Here is a 17134-nt window from a genome sequence, read left to right on the forward strand (position 1 = left end):
TCAATATAATGGCCTAAGGTTATTTTCATATTTTATAATGTATATGTTATCTCTGATAAATATTTTCTCTTTTGAGTCTCACAAGAGCTCTCACTATGATTCTTTTCAATCTGTTTACAATACAAGAAGAAATGAAAAATTAATATTTATATCTCTATTTCACAAATCAGAAAACTGAGGTATAGAAGTTGTGTACCCAGGCAATAAGTGACAGAGTTGGTACATGCAACTTGATTTTCTGACTGGTATCAAATTCCATGAGTTTTAAAATTATCATCCTATAAATGTTTCCCATGAAGAGTAAATTCATATATGGTCCATATATTGTTTGCTCAGTGGTTAGAACATAGTGATAATGAGGGTCCAAACTTATTAATTCTTTTGATTTCTTTGCTGCCTACTCTCCATAACCCTTCCATTACTGCTCTAAAGTCCCAGCACTAGCCAGTCATACTGAGGGTACTGATGGAGCAGTGCTCAGTGAACTAACAAATCCACAGCTAAAGAAATCCTGCAAATAAACTGCTTTCCACTGTGCCACTGTTTCTTCCATCCACCATCAATCTTTCCATACATTCATCCAATCACCATTTATCCATTTATCTACCATTCAGTATATAGTACATATTAATACTAAGCAATATCAATAAGGTGGATCTAAATAGCAATTATCATCATCTAGCGAACTTAGTGTGAATAGAGCCAGTGCCAAAGGATAGTAATAGAAAGGAAGAAGCATCTAAATAACTATTAAAGGAGGAATTCACATAAGAGTAATGTTAGAAAGGTAATTCTACTACTTAAGAAGAGTGATGATTTCCAGGTTTTTAAATGCTCTACATAAAGTATGTCAACACAATTTAAATGTAAAAGAGGATCATATGCAGACAAGTTCTCAGTGAGAAAATGAACAAAGCACTGATTCCTAACAGGTGAGAAAGTTCACTGTGATAAATAACACAGAGAGCAAAGTAATGGGTAGATTCTATAACAGACTCCCCAAAGATGTATGGGTGTGTGTATGTGTCAATATGTTCTGTCTTTCATCCATTCATCTGTACTGTCACTAATCCTAAAATTATTATTTGAGTGACTACTATATGCATGGTACTATTCTTCTTTCCGGGGCTACAGGTATCAACAAAATTGACAAAGTCCCTTCCTCTGAAAACATAAAGAGGAGATAGGGAACTAAATAAATAATTTCAGGTAATAATAAGTATTATGGAAAAAAATAAATCAAGATTCAGGGACAGAAAGTGCAACTAATGTGCATCTGATTTATTTCAGCGTAGGGCCTTAGGATAAGAACATGCTTATTACAAACAAGAGAACACAAGAGGCTGAGTTGTCTGCAGCATTATGAGTAAAAAGAAGCATTAGGAAATATCCCAGAGAGACCAGAACCAGAGTCTGTAAGGTCTCCAAACATCACAGTAAGTTTAGATTTTAAATGTAATGGGAAATCTTAGAGGGATTGAAGCAGAGACGTAATGAGATTTAATTTTCCTTTTGTTTATTATTTCAAAATATTACGGGGTACAAATGTTTTGGGTTTACATGGATCACTTTTTTTATGCTTGAGTCAGGGTTATAAGTGTGCCCATCACCCAGATAGTGTTCACTGTGCCCGTTAGGTAGGTTTTCACGCATCTCCTCCTCTCTCCTACCCACTGCTTGATTTCTACTGAGTTTTACTATCCTCTATGCAAATGTGTGCTCATCGGTTAGTTCCAATTTAATAGCAGGTAGGTACGGTGTTTGTTTTTCCATTCTTTAGATACTTCACTTATGGTCTCCAGCTCCATCCAAATTGTCACAAAAGGACTTAATTCATCCCTCTTCATGGCTAAGTACTATTGCATAGCACACATATACCACATCTTGTTAATCCACTCATGAAGTGATGTGCACTTGCGTTGATTCCACATCTTTGAGACTGTGAATTGTGCTGCAATAAACATTGAAGTGCAGTCGTCATTTTGATAAAATGACTTCTTTTCTTTTGGTTAAATACCCAGTAGTGGAATTGCTGGATTGAATGGTAGATCTACTTTTAGTTCTTTCAGTAATCTCTATACTGTCTTCCATAGAGGTTGTACTAATTTGCAGTCCCACCAACAATGTAGTGTATAAGCGTTCTTTTCTCTCTGTATCCATGCCAGCATCTATTGTTTTTGGACTTTTTAATAAAAGCCATTCTAACTGGGGTAAGGTGATATATCATTGTGGTTTTAATTTGCATTTCCCTGATGATTAGTGATGTTGAGCATTTTTTCATAGGTTTATTGGCCATTTGTCTATCTTCTTTTGAAAAGCTTCTGTTCATGTGTTTTACCCACTTTTTAACAGGGTTGTTTGGTTTTTTTCTTTCTTTCTGATTTGCTTGAGTTCTTTGTAGATTCTGGTTATTAGCTCTTTATCGGATGAATAGCTTGCTAATATTTTCTCCCATTCTGTAGGTTGTCTCTTTGCTCTGTTGATTATTTCCTTAGCTGTGCAGAAGCTTTTTAATTTAATCAAGTCCCATTTATTTACTTTTATTGTTGCTGTGATTGCTGTTGGGGTCTTCTAACTGCTGTGTGGAAAACAGAGTATAAAGAGGCAATAATTTGAGCAGGGAAAGCAGACAGGAGGTTATGGTACCAGTCTACTAATAAAGGAAGGTGGCAGAGTGAACCAAGGTGCAGCAGTGAATTAGGCGAGCAGTGGTCAAATTCTGAATACATTTTGAACATTGAGTGAAGAGGATTTATTGAATGTGTTCAATAAACAATTGAAAAGATTTACTGTGGCTGTGAGGATGTAATAACTAAAAAATATTGTGCTCTTTCAGTGTAATTCCCTTATTTCTGTAATCCTTAAGTAGGATGGGAACATTAGTAGCAGAAAGTTCTTTCTTATACCATCTTAATATGAAATAGTATTGGAAAAAATAATGATAATTAGTGGAGAATATCTATTGTTACAGAATAAGCAAAATCACCATGTATTCATTTGACCATAACTGTTTTAAGAAGTAAGATCAATGAACATTCCATCAAATTAAACTATTAAACTTGTAGAACAGAAACAAATGCTTTAAAACTATAATATGAACCATATCCTGAGGGAGTCATTTTATAACATTAGCAAAATGTTGATTTCATAACCAGATTAAGTAGAGATTTATGTTTTGGTTGGCTGGACTCAAATTATGCTGGTCTTAATTAGCCCTGTAAATTTCATTTCATTCTTTTTTTCTTTTTTTTTTTTAAAGAGAGGGTCTCACTCTGCTGCCCAGGCTGCAGTGCAATGGCATGATCATACTGCAGCCTCAAACTCCTAGGTCCAAGTGATCGTCCTGCCTCAGCCTCCTGAGAAGCTAGGATTATAGTTAAAAGCCAATATGTTCACCACTCCCAGCTATTTCATTTCTAAGTTATATGATTTGACAGTAGCAATGGGTATGGACAGAATCAAGTATCCATTGCTTGTTAATGTGGATTTTCTGTTCCCTTGCTACTTTCCAGCATACTGAGTAGAAAAAGTGTGCGCAATGGTATTGGGGCTTCCAGGATTAATAGATAAGATTATTGCCACACCAAAATTTAAAACTCAGTGTTACATGAATCAGCACTTTCTAGAATAATTTTGTGAGTGTGTATATGAGTGTATCTGCATATATATGTGGGTTTGGGGATGGGGTGGAGTGGTGTCCTGGCTTTGTGAGCTGCTCTATGAAAAGTATAATTATAGGTGATAAGATGTTAATTAGAATAAATGAAAAAATTAAACAACAAAATATTCAAAACTTCCCAATTTAATTAGTTTTTTTAACTAAGCATTTTCCAAATATATTTTACCATGCAATTTAACCACCCCCCTCAACTCCTCCTACCCTTGCTGTCTTTTGCTCCCTGCCTGAAACTTATTAACATCTTGCAGAATGAGTATTAGGTGAGATAAGTCAGGTAAAGTGTTTTATAATAAGAAAGAGTTGAGTAAAATACTGTTTTACCATTTTGCAATGAGAATCATATTTTGATGATGATAGAAACAGCTGTTTAGTGTAGACATATCTGGGCCCAGCAGAATTTGGTGTGAAAGATAAGCTTAGTGAGTGATTGAATAAAGCAGTGAACAAGTATTTGCAGAATCCCTTTGATGTGCTAGGAGCTGTGCTGGAGCTATGCACCTTCATTTAATTAAAAAATCCTGCAAAGAATGGATCGTTGATCGCAATTTATAAATAATATCACCGAGGCACAAGGAGGTTAAGTAATATGCCACAATCATGCAGCTAGTAGATACAAGAATGGAAATTTGACCAATGTCTGGGTGGGAAAACAGTACTTCATCCAAGATACATACACTCCTGTTAGGCAACATTAGTAGAAACTCCCTGCTCTGAATCAACAGAACCATGAACATTCTGTCCTTCAGAGTTCTCATTTGGAAAAATGAGAAATATCAATACTCAATGAAACACTGAGCACATGCAGTTAACTCTGCCCAGCATTAATATTCTCATGGGTAGCTCAAAGTAGTTGACTATAAACAAGAAAACTCATTAATCAGATGCATTAATCAGGTATCAAAACCTATTGGTACTTGGGATTTCTCACGCAATAATCAAACGAATTCTAGGAACTGGCATTCTGCACTCTGAAAGCAGAAATTAATGAATGTAACTTCTTTGTGTTTAAAAGGGAATATGTATTGCTAAAATGCTTATTCATGTTTTATTTAATTTTACTTTTGGTACATTTAATTTTACTTTTGGGCATTATATTGCATGATCTCTTTTCAAAGGTGATTAAAAACATCTACATTATAGATAGGCAGCTGACTCTAAAAGATTACTTCCCAGCCAGGTGTTACATCATGTGGATGCTTAGTGATACTACAGTCTGCTGGAGATTGATCCTCCACCTGCAGTATAAAGGCAAACACCTCATCCTTTGTATGTGTTTTAACCTCTTCAGAAGCAGTGTTTTTTCTCCAGCTTGTATGAATGATAGACTGATGCTGATGGGTACTAGCATATTGAATGTGAAGTACAATGTCTGGAGCAACATAAATACAAATCAGGTATTAGTAGATCAAATGATTGAGACACACCAAAATGATGAAGAAAGAACGGTGGTGTTAAAACATCCAATTATACTAAGAATTTAGAGAAATTGCTTTTAATATTTGGGACAGCAAGTTGTCAAAAATAAGATACGTGGGATTATATGGAAAGGTTTGCATGACTAGAGTAATTGTTAAACTATTAACTTGTACTAATTTGGAAGAATGGTGAAGGATGCTGTGCAAACTTTACCAACTTTATGGATATTTGAAGCAAGGAAAATTTCAGGCTTTGGTTTTTGTTTTCTTATCAGAAAATAAATGATAAGACAAGTGGAGCATCCCAAATCTGAAATCCAAAATCCAAAATGCTCCAAAATCTAAACTTTTTGAGCACTGACATGATGCTCGAAGAAAATGCTCATCAGAGCAGTTCAGATTTCAGATTTTTAAATTTGGGATGCTCAACCAGTAAGGATAAAATGAAAGTATTTCAAAATACAAAAAAAAAAAAAAATCTGAAATCTGATGGTTGAAATCCCAAACATATTTGGAGATGGGATATTCAACCTTTAGTAATCACCTTCAGAATTAATGACTATAGGAAAGACCTTTGTACTTTTAGTGTATTTGTTCTGATGAAATGTTCTTTTTGATGTTGTATAACGATTTGAACCTGCTGGTAAGTGTCTTTCTTTAATTAGGAAATTTAATAAGCCAGCACTGTTTCTATTCCACACACATAAAAAAGAATTTTATGAGAAACATGACTAATTTGTAGTCATTCAGAATGCTATTATAAATAACCCAGCTCATGGTTTTAAAAATTATGAAAACTTAACAATGCCCATACAGAGAAACCATGATATGATTTTTAGGCCGGAAATTCTTAATCTTCTCCTCACTTAATACTTAACCTGGACAATTCTTAAAAGGATGAATACCAATTTCACTCCCCAGACTCCCTAAACTTATTCTCTGGAACTGAGATCCAGGGAGTTTAAAAAGCTCTTAGATTATTTGAATGTGTGGCCAGAGTTGAGAACCTCTGATATAGGCAATGTATTCTCTATTGAAAACCCAGGTATTAATTTCTGTAGATTATAAATAAATTTACTCTGAGGTTACAAAATAAGTGTTTGGGCAGATTAGTATCACTTTTTAATTAAATCTGGCTTTAATTTGTTTCTGTTTAATTTATGAAATGAAAAGTCCCAAATTCAAAAGCATTGTTCATGGGCAAGGACAGCAAACTACATAACTGAATGTAAATCTTGTTCTCCTAAAGCAAATTTTATGTGATGACATCAAAAGGCAAAAGAGGAAATTGAGTAAGTTTATCATTGTTATAGAAAAAAATAAATAAAATTTATATTATCTATTAATGAAGGGTTAGGATAGAATATTTCAGTGTCATTAACATTTTTAAATTCTGAGTGTCAAAATTTGACAAATCTTGAAATAGTAGTATAAATGTACTTATTCATAGAGGATTGAAAGAAATTTTCAGAAGACTTACAGCAAAAACTGTTAATTTTTTTGGTTATGGGATTGTTGTTCATTATAAATCCTCTTATATTATTTGAATTTAAAACTGTACAATAGATACCTTAATAATTTTTTACCTCAGAATATTACACTGACCTATCAAGTTAAAGCCAAATACAAACTTTTAAAAAAAAATTCCTAGGTTTAAAGAACACAACATAGCTTTGAAGAGTAGAAAAGGAAGATGGAAATATTGGAAATCAACTTACCCAAGCAAAAATCACTGAGGTCAGCAAAAGAACATTTGAGCACAGAGTCATTTTTATTCTCCTCAGTGTTAACTGAAAAAAAAAAAAAAAGATACTTTAGGAAATAAAAGCAACAGAAAAATAACCATGGTGATGGATGTCCAAATGATGGCCAAACATGAAGAAAGTTTTTAAGTTAATGAGTTTAAATTAGTTACTTAAAATTTCACTTTTAATAAAGGAAAACCATTTACGTTATGTTTTAATACCTTCCTCCTCTTGAACAATTGGCCAGTTTCCTTACTGAACATGGCTATAAGCTGATTATAATACGTAGTAATTTTGCAACAATATCAAAAAGAGAACCCTGGTATTTTCAGATTATTCAGAAAAAGAAGCTACCCTAAGGAATCATAAGAAAATACATTCTCCTCATACGAAAAAGGCTAAAGAAGGATGGGAAAATAAAAACACACTCCATCCACTGTATGACAAGGAACACAGTTATATTTGGACTCCTGACTGTTGTAAAAAAAGATTGCCTAAGGCATATTGATGTGTCTCAGATGGGCAGAAGTGTGTAGAAGAGTGTCTAAGGGCAGCCACAAAGTTTATTTAACATGGCATCTAGCTGGCATGTACCTAAATCTCAGCACTTGCATGGCAAGATTTGGTTGCCAACACTTGTCCAAACACATCCTTATGCAACCAAATCTTTACAGCTTTATTGCCAGTAGCTAAAATCTTTGTTTTATTTTGTTTTGAAACTGAGTTTATTACTGTACACATTTTCTATGTGAATACTAGTTATAAATTCTCACCAGGCATGGTACTCATTTACAAAAGGTATATAAATAATCGCAAATGCACCAGTGATTCACATAGCTGGGTCTGTCTTCCATTGCAAGCAGCAAGCATTAGGTCTGGACTCCAAGGAATTAGTTACCTTCAAGGCAAGGAAGGAATGAAACACATCTGGCCAACAAATGGCTTTTCATCTGACTGGTACAGGGGACTGGCATAGGTACTTTCTATCCCAGCCTCCTTCCTCTTACTCTTTGTAAGTTGAGCAAGAAAACAGGAGTTGCTGCTCACCTTGCTCTGCTTTGTCAGCAGAGATTAAGGTTATAGAAGTGGGAGCCTGAGAATCACTCTCAGTTGACTGGAAGAGTGAGGTAGACTGGCTCAGGCTCTTTGAGTAAGCGTAGCTCTGGGCGAGGCAAGGCAGGGATCTCCGAGAAGGTTTTAGTGAAGTTTCTTTTGTTATTTCACTCTTGCTTATGTTCATACCTGCAAATCCCAAACGGTAAATGTTAGTAATAAGAAATAATCAGCAGAGGTCAACAAAAATGTTAATTCTTGTAATGGCTGTTTCAGGAAAAGTGCTGCTGAAAAGTACCACATAAATATTAGAACTAATTGAATTAGTTTTGCTGATAATTTGTCATGGAAAAGCGTTTGAAATTTTTGTCCAATAGTTATGAGAAAGAAACACCTCCCTTCTGAGCTTTCACCATTCTTTTTAAAGATTCTGTGTGAACTTAAACTGAAGTTTAAGTTCATTTGGGGAATTATGACAATAATGATTTGAATTGTGTTTACATACCTAACCAATTACATTTTCAAGCATAAACATACAATTAACCTTAATGTGTAAATATTCAAATTACTATTACGAAATGGAGCACTTCTTCCTCTACCTTCCACCTCCTTGAACACACAATGTACTAACAGTGATCTAGAGGCTGGAAAGAGATAGTGTAGTATATTACAAAAACTGACCAGCAAGCAGGGATCAAGAGCGAAGCACTCCTCTGTTCAGTGTAAGAGTCACTCCCCTCATGCAGAGGCTCATCTGCTAGCAATAACAACACCCCTCAACTGGACTGGGGCTCCATAAGCAGAAGCTCCCGTACACAGTGCACTCTGGAAAACAATGGCACCCCTTCTGTCTCCATCCATCTTCATCTCTCCCTATTATGTCAATCCTGTTGCTCCACAGATTAATACTGCTATATAGAGACAGAAATGATTTCTGGAGTTTTGCAAGACTTTGCCCTGAAGGAATATGTGAACGTGTTAGTTCACACATCAAAATCTGCCTCGCCTCAGGAGGGCATCTCACAGATTGGTGGCAGCTGCTTTCCAAGGTGACACTGTATCTCAAACCTGTCGGCCTTCACCTGTTTTGTACGAAAAAGCTTGGCATGCATGAGGCCACAGGATGAGAACTGATCAAATAGTGCCCACCCAACAGACAGACACCTGTGGCTAAAAGCAATTAGCCTAAAGGACAGTTCCTGCTTCACCCCTGACTACCTGTCTCAATCAACAAAAACTAGATAAAGAAATATAGAGCCATTATATTTCTGTTTGGCCTTTCTGCTAAGTGATAGCTTTATCTTAGAACTTAAAAGTTTGTCTTAGAAAGATTTTATAACTGTTTGCTCACATAGATAGAGTTAATTAAGGGATCTCTAGAAGCTTTTTGGCATACTTTTGACCTAAAACGAATTACCTATTATTATGTAAATCTGTTACCCCTGGCAATTGATCACTGTACCAATAAACACTGATAGAAAACTTCACTCAAGGCCTCACAGCTCACGGGAATGCTGGAGGGTCTCCGGATCCCCCAACTTTTATAAAATCTATACTTTATAAAACTGTACTTTCATCTCTGTGGGTTCTTTTATTTCTATATTCTATTATTTTCTATTTCCTGTATTTCTGTAACCTTTGTGACCACCCCTGCCAAAGGGACCCAATTCTTTGCTGGGAAAGTAGCTAACTCCCCACACAATCCCAGGTCAATCCTCCTCCCCAGAACCCTAATTCCCAATATATCTCCACACTGCCATTTCTGATAACATTTCCCACACAGAATCTTACAGTACATTCCTGGGAACTTGCATAAAACATCAGAAAATCCACTTAGTATCTTCTTCAGCTTTTTCTGTGGATAATCCATTTCCCTCTGTAATCTCACCCAAACCAGGCACTGCCCCACATCCCTCGCCCATGACAGAGCTTCTCTTTCACCCATTTCCACTGAAGGCTCTTTTCTTCCTACAGCCTCAGGCCAAACCAGCTTGAAACAAAGTAGATATCCTCCTCGATCCTAATTGCCTGTTTCAGTTCATTCTTTTTCATCTCTGCTTTCTAAAAAAAAAGTTTTTCAATCTCTGTCATTAAGCTGTTCTTCTACTTTTCCTTATTGCTGTCATTTTCATTTACTAATGCCAGATTCTTTCCTATCATTTTGTGAAAAATTTAGCTTCTAAATCACAACTCTCTTATTTTCTTCTTAACACTCACTCCCATTCATACCATATATTTTACTTATTTAATTGGTTTATTCCTGTATACCTCCCTAGAATTCAAGCTCCATGGTGGCACTGATTTTTGTTCTGTTTTGTTTACTGCATTATCTAGAATAGTGTCAAGAACTGTGTCTAAAATAGCCTCGTTCCTTGGAGACCCTCAATAAGTATTTGTTGGATGAATGGAAATTTAGATGGGAGTAGGTTGCCCATGCCTAGGACACTGTGCATTCTTTAAGGGCAGGCTTAGCTCTTATTTTCTTTGTATCTCCATTGTCCACTGCCAATGCCTGGCACACAAGTGAGTGGTGTTCAGAAAATTTCTGTGGAATGAATGTTTGGTTATAACTTTCAGTTCTTTCAATAACATTAGTGTCTTCAGCAAGTCTATGAAATGGAGCTGTACAGCCTCACCTGTTAAACAAAGGAACTAGGTCAACTATGTGATCTCCACAGAATTGAGAGCTATAAAGTGTTGTTTTTCATAAAAAAAAAAAAATGGTTGTCACAATTCCCCATTTCATTTTACCTGCATAGATGGAAACTATTATAAAGCTGCTTAATCCTAAATCACTCCGTAAAATGTTTCTTACTGACACCTGAGTTGAGCAATTGGATATGTGTGCTGTGTGCATAATGCGAATAAAACCATGAAATCACCTGCTGACTTTGGACTTCATACCACACAGAGCAAAGAAACATCTTAATGTGAAGTGCCTATTATATGTCAGGGTCTATAACTGGTACATTTATTTATCCATTTGGGGGCTATTTATTTTACACAAGTAAATTACAAAAAACATTCACACTTTAAAAGGTTTTCAATTATAGAGGTAAACAGAATAAAAAGTAAAAGTCCATTTTCATTCTGATTCCTAAATTCCAATCTCCTCTCTAAGTGAAACAAATGTTATCAGTTTACTGATCTTTGTCTATTTATTCATATACATAAGCATGTATAGAAATAATTTTCTAACAAAAATGGGATTATACAGTGTGTTGCATTACGTATTTGCTCACTTAGTATGTCTTAGATACTTTTTAATTTCACTCCATATAAATCTATCCCAGATTTTTTTTAGTTAAAAAGCAGCTTTGCTGAGATATAACTCCCATGCCATCATATTTCTCCTTTAAATACACAATTCAGTGATTGTTAGTATATTTACAGTTGTACACACATAACTCTAATTTTAAAACATTTTCATCACCCCTTCAGAAAAAAACCCACATACCTGTTAGTAGCCACTCCCCATTCCCTCTTTAGCTTGGTCTCTGAAAACCACTAACCTACTTCTTGCCTCTATGGATTGTGTATTTTCTACTAATGTGTGGGTTGTTTTAATTTCATATAGGTATCCTTGGAAATATGACAGCTTTTAATTTTGATAAAGTTCATTTTATCTATTTTTTTCTTTTGTTGTTTGTACTTTTGGTGCCATATTTAAGAAATCATGATCTAATACAACATCATGAAGATTTACTCCTATATTTTCTTCTAGGAATTTTATAGTTCTAGTGCTTACATTTGGGTCTATAATCCACTTTGAGTTAATTTTTGTATATGGCATGGAGGTAGGGTCCAACTTCATTCTTTCACATGTGAATATCCAATTGTTCCTTCACCAGTTGTTGAACATCCCATTGAATTGTCATGGCACCCTTTTCAAAAATCAATTAACCATAAATTGATGGGTTCATTTCTGGAGTTTTAATTCCAATCCACTAATCTATATGTCTATACTTATGGCAGAACAACAATGTCTTGAGCACTGTAGCTTTTTATTAAGTTTTGAAATCAGGAAATGTGAGTCCTCCACCTTTATTTTCCCCTTTCCAAGAGGGCTTGGCTGTTCTGGTCTCTTGTATTTCTATATGAATTTTAGTACTAATTTGTTAATTTCTACAAAAAAAAAAAAGCAGCTGAGATTTTACAAGGGATTACATAGAATCTATAGATCAGTTTGGGGAGTATTGCAGTCAGCTATGCAAAATGCAAATATTTTCTTCTAGTCTGTGGCCTATACTTTCATGCTCTTGTCATTGTCTTTTGAAGAGTTGAAGTTCTTTACTTTGAAAAAGTTGATTCTATGATTTTTTCCCATGGATCATGCTTTTGGTCAGGTATTTTAAAGCATTCTTTATATAGTTTTGCATATTTATTAGTCTCCCACCTGACCCTTTGGCTGCTAATGTAAATGGGAGTTTCTCTTCCATTATATTGGAGTTATAAATAATATACTGGATTATTTTAAACCACAGGGTAAAATGTTGACTTCAGTACAGAGGTATAAATATATATATTTTTTTAATTTAAGGATATATTTCTCACTTTCTAGTTTATTATTTTTTGCTCAATAGTGTTTTGAATTTTGTCAAATTTTATATGATTTTCTTGCAGAGAAATATCTCTCAACAAAGAGCTTTCCTCAGCACCATAGAAGGCAAGCATCACCAACATGCCACCACAGTAATGTCTCCATCATCCCATGAGCCATGGCTGTGCCTGCTCCAACAAGGTTTACACCTCAACCCTTCCTTCCTGGGTAAGAAAGATAGGAAAGGTTCTTTCTTGGGTGCTCTATCTCATCCCCAGAGTAGTGGCTTCTCTTTCTGTCTGCTATTGCTATATTCTTTAGAATTCTCTTTCCTTTTCACTAGCCAATCCCTAATTACTTTAATCCTCTATTATAGTTAACAATTACCTTAAACTTTGTGTCCAAATTAGTGTATTGTTTCTCTCTGCATCAGACCCACTGATACATATTATTCTACCCTTGTTCCTTTTTTTTTTTTTTTTTGGCTTAGATTCATCATCTCTTAGTTGGATGGAGCTCTTCTTCTAATTGATTCCTCAGGAAGGGTTTGGGGTTAAAGTATTCCCTGAGTTTTTACATGTTGAAAACTATTTAAATATAATCTCAATATCCAAAGAACAGCTTGACTAGATATAAAATTATTGCTCTCATGTTCTCTCCTTGAATTTCTTGAAAATGTAGCTCCACTTTGTCTTGTTTTGTACCTTGCTGTTGAGAAATATGATCAAACCTGACTTTCTTTCCTTTGTAAAAAGCTTGGCTTTTTTTTTTTCCTGGAAGTTTAGAGGAATTTTTTGAGTGTAATAGTTTACTAGAATATGTCAATTTTCCCAGGAATACGTAAGCCCTTTCAATATATAGGTTCAGGTCTTCATTAATTTTTGGAAGGTTTTATTGTTTAAGTGTTAACTCTGTTACATTGTTGTGTTTATATTTTAGGGGCTCCAATTATGCACACATACACACATATACATATACATGTTAGATCTTTATTAACGATGTCCTGTATCTAACAGTTCCTTTTTGGTACTTTTTAAAATCTCTTCTAATATTTATTTTTAATTCTCTTGGCTGTTTTTGTTTCCCTCCTCAATGGCCTTTTAGTTGAATCTATTGTCCTATGGATCACCTTGGAATTGAATCTTCAATTAAAATGATTTTGCCTTTCTTCAAATTTTTTCATTAAATATGTCCAATTGTTTGGACAATTCATTTCCACATTTTCTTGTCTATTGTGCATTTCTAACCTGACTTTTATCATCTATGATTCAAAGTATTTTTTTATATCTGCTAATACTTGTTTAACTCTAGTTGGATTGTTGTGTAATAGTTTTTCTCTTATTAGTCATTGGCTTTGGCAGTAGAATTTTCAGTAATTGAAATGGTTTTATTCTCATCTTCTGTTTTTCTTTACATACAAGCTTTTTATGCATGCTGACTGCTATTTCCTGATCACTTTAAAATGTATTATATTTTCCCAGACCACCATAAACAAGAGGTTCTATTTTGGCAGGGAACTTGGGTCATGAGTTGGCATAGAGAAATACAGTTTCTGGGCCCAGGGTGAAATATGGGTCCAGAAGGGGCTGCGGCTTACAACATTGTTCTCACAATTCCCAATAGGCTAGATTTCAGCTCCATCAAACAGCTGCCAAAAGTCATTCTTGTTGCTATCACCAAAGCACAGGTGGAGGCAGGCACCTGCCAATTCAACTACTGTGGCAAAACAGGTGGATGTAGTATTCCGGGTGTCCTATGCTTCCAATTTCAAGCTGATCTTGAACTCGTTGTTTGCACTTGTGTAGGACTGTTTGAAGCAATGGTATTTGTTCCAGGAAAAGCAAACTAGAAGTGACCCCATGATGAAGCAAGGTAGCTTGAAGTCTGGTAAATTGATGCCTCTGAATTTGTTCTTTTTGCTTATGGTTGCTTTGGCTATATAGGATCTTCCATGGTTCCATACAAAGCATAAAATTATTTTTTCTAGGTCTGTGAAAAATGATGTTGGTATTTTAAAAGGGATTGATTGAATCTGTAGATTACTTTGGATAGTACAGACATTTTAATAATGTTGATTCTGCCAATCTGTGAGCATGGTATGGTTTTCCATCTGTTTATGCCCTCTGCTATTTCCTTCCTCAGTGTTTCATAAGACCTCCCTGTAGAGGTCTTTCACTCCCTTAGTTAAATATATTACTAGGTATTTTATTTTACTTTGTTGCTATTGTGAAAGGTGTTGAGTCTTTGATTTGGTTCTCAGTTGACTGTTGTTTGAATATATGAATGCTACTCATTTGTATACATTGATTTTGTAACCTAAGACTTTGCTGAATTTATTTATGAATTCCAGTAGTCTCTTGGAAAAATCTTTGGGGTTTTCTAGCTGTAAGATCATATCAGCAACAAAGAGCAATAGTTTGACCTCTTCTGCCCCCATTTGGATGCCCTTGATCTCCTCTTGTCTGATTGCTCTGCCTAGGACTTCCAGCACCAAGTCTTTTCAAAATACTACAAAATATGCCACAGTATGGGCAAACCATAATTTATTTGACCATTCCCTGTCAATGGATATTAAATATTTTTCAATAATTCACTTTAAAAAAAATGCTGCTATGAGCATTCTCACATATACTTTTTTTGCACACATTGAATATTTCTCTAAGAGGAAATACTTACATGAACAACTACTGGGTTGAAGGACATGAATATTTATCATTTGGATAGATAATGCCAAATTGCTCTCCCTAGAAGCTTTATCTTTTCACACTTCCATGAATAGCACAAGATGGGATCTGTTTTCTTATGTTTTGGCCAACACTATAGTATCAGCTGGTTTAACTGTAGACAAAATAAAAAGCTAACAAACAAACAAACAAAAACCCTCATTATTTTAATTTTCATTTTATAGCACATGAGCATGTTTTAAGTATTTCTTAGCCAATTATAACACTTAAGTGACTAAATTATTTTATAAGCTATTATGTGAGACTCTTGCTTACTGATTCAATAATACTTAGTGTATGTGTGTGTATATATAGTACTTTATGATATATTATATATGATATGCATGTATTTAATTTTCTATAAATCTTACAAGGTAGGTATCATTATATTTTTCTTTTATTTCTTTTATTTATTTTTTTCATTGTAAAATATTAAGGGGGAATAAAAGTTTTTGTTACATGGATACCTGTATAATGCTTAAGTCAGGGCTTTTAGTGTACCCATCACCAGAATAGAGTTCACTGTACTCTAAGTTTTTAACCATCTCCTCATTCCAACCTCCCCACTTTTTGTATTTCAATGACCCTTTACATCACTTTGTGCCTGTGTGTGCCTGCTAATTAGCTCCCAATTATTAAAGAGTACATGTGTTGTTTGGCTTTCCATGCCTGAGATACTTCGTTTAGGATAATGACCTACAGTTCCATCCAAGTTGCTGCAAAAACCATTAATTCATTCTTTTTTATGGCTGAGTTGTACTCTATGGTGTGTATAGGTACCACATCTTCTTAATCCATTAATAAATTGATGGGCACTTAGCTTGATTCCACATCTTTGGAAATGTGAATTGTGCTATGATAAACATATGTGTGCAGGTGTCTTTTTGATAAAATGACTTCTTTTACTTTGGGTAGATACCCAGTAGTAGGATTACTGGATCTAATGAGTGGTCTACTTTTATTTCTTTCAGGAATCTCCATAGCATTTTCTATAGAAAACAGTTTGTCTATGGAAACTACCAATTTGCAGTCCCACCAACAGTGTATAAATGTTCCTTTCTCTCTGTATCCAAGCCAGCATCTATTGTTTTTTGACTTTTTAATAATGGTCATTCCGACAGGGGTAAGGTGGTATATCACTGTAGTTTTAATTTGTGTTTCCCATTAACTTTCAGGTGTTTTTACATTGGTTGGTATGTATTATGCTGTTCCACATATAATGCAGTTCTGAGTATTTTCTGTAGAACAGGTCTAGAAGTGACAAATTCCCCTAGTGTTTGCTTGTTTGAAAAAGTCTTTATTTCTCCATCATTTATGAAACTTAGTTTTGCAGGTTACACAATTCTTGGTGGGCATTTGTTCTGTTTATGAAGTCTGAAAGTGGGACTCCAATCTCTTCTGGCCTGTAAGGTCTCTGCTGATAAGTCTGCTGTTAGCTTGATGAGTTTTCCTGTGTAGGTTAGTTGTTGCTTTCTTCTTATAACTTGTAGAGTTTTCTCCTTCACTTTGACTTTGGCCAAGTTGATGACTATGTCTTGGAGACATCTATTTGCTATGAATCTTCCCAGTGTTCAATGACCATCTTATATCTGGATATCTGAATCCCTGCCCATACCAAGGAAGTTTTCCTCAATAATTTCCTAAAATGAGTTTTCCATGCTTTTTGCTTTTTCTTCTTCTTCCTCAGGGAGATCTATAAGTCATATATTGGTTCACTTCACATAGTCACATATTTCTCTGAGTGATTCTTCATTCTTGTTTATTCTTTTTTTCTGCATCTTTGGCTGACTTTCAGAGCCTTGTTTTCAAGTTCTAAAATTCTTCCTTCTGCTTGGTCTAGCCTGTTGCTGAAGATTTCTGCGGTATCTTGAAATTCTCTAAATGACTCTTTCATTTCTTTAAGTTCTGTTATATTCTTTCTTATGTTGTCTTAGTGACTTTTTCATACTTTTCATTGATCATCTGAAACCCTTCTGGGC

The 17134-nt window shown here is 34.9% G+C and overlaps 1 protein-coding gene across 2 annotated transcripts in view; it reads right to left on the reverse strand.

The window, feature by feature from the left end:
* Positions 1-17134, reverse strand: part of ANO3 (anoctamin 3) — a 368098-nt gene that overhangs the window by 173383 nt on the left and 177581 nt on the right. For both annotated transcript variants that reach the window (XM_012744641.3, XM_076002082.1), the window contains 2 exons: positions 7887-8081; positions 6813-6884 (listed from right to left, as the gene is read on the reverse strand). In XM_012744641.3, the coding sequence (XP_012600095.1) occupies positions 6813-6884; positions 7887-8081 (267 nt within the window). The remainder of the gene's footprint in view (positions 1-6812; positions 6885-7886; positions 8082-17134) is intronic.

The sequence above is a fragment of the Microcebus murinus genome, chromosome 4 (assembly GCF_040939455.1).
Source record: "Microcebus murinus isolate Inina chromosome 4, M.murinus_Inina_mat1.0, whole genome shotgun sequence".
Classification (NCBI taxonomy): domain Eukaryota; kingdom Metazoa; phylum Chordata; class Mammalia; order Primates; family Cheirogaleidae; genus Microcebus; species Microcebus murinus.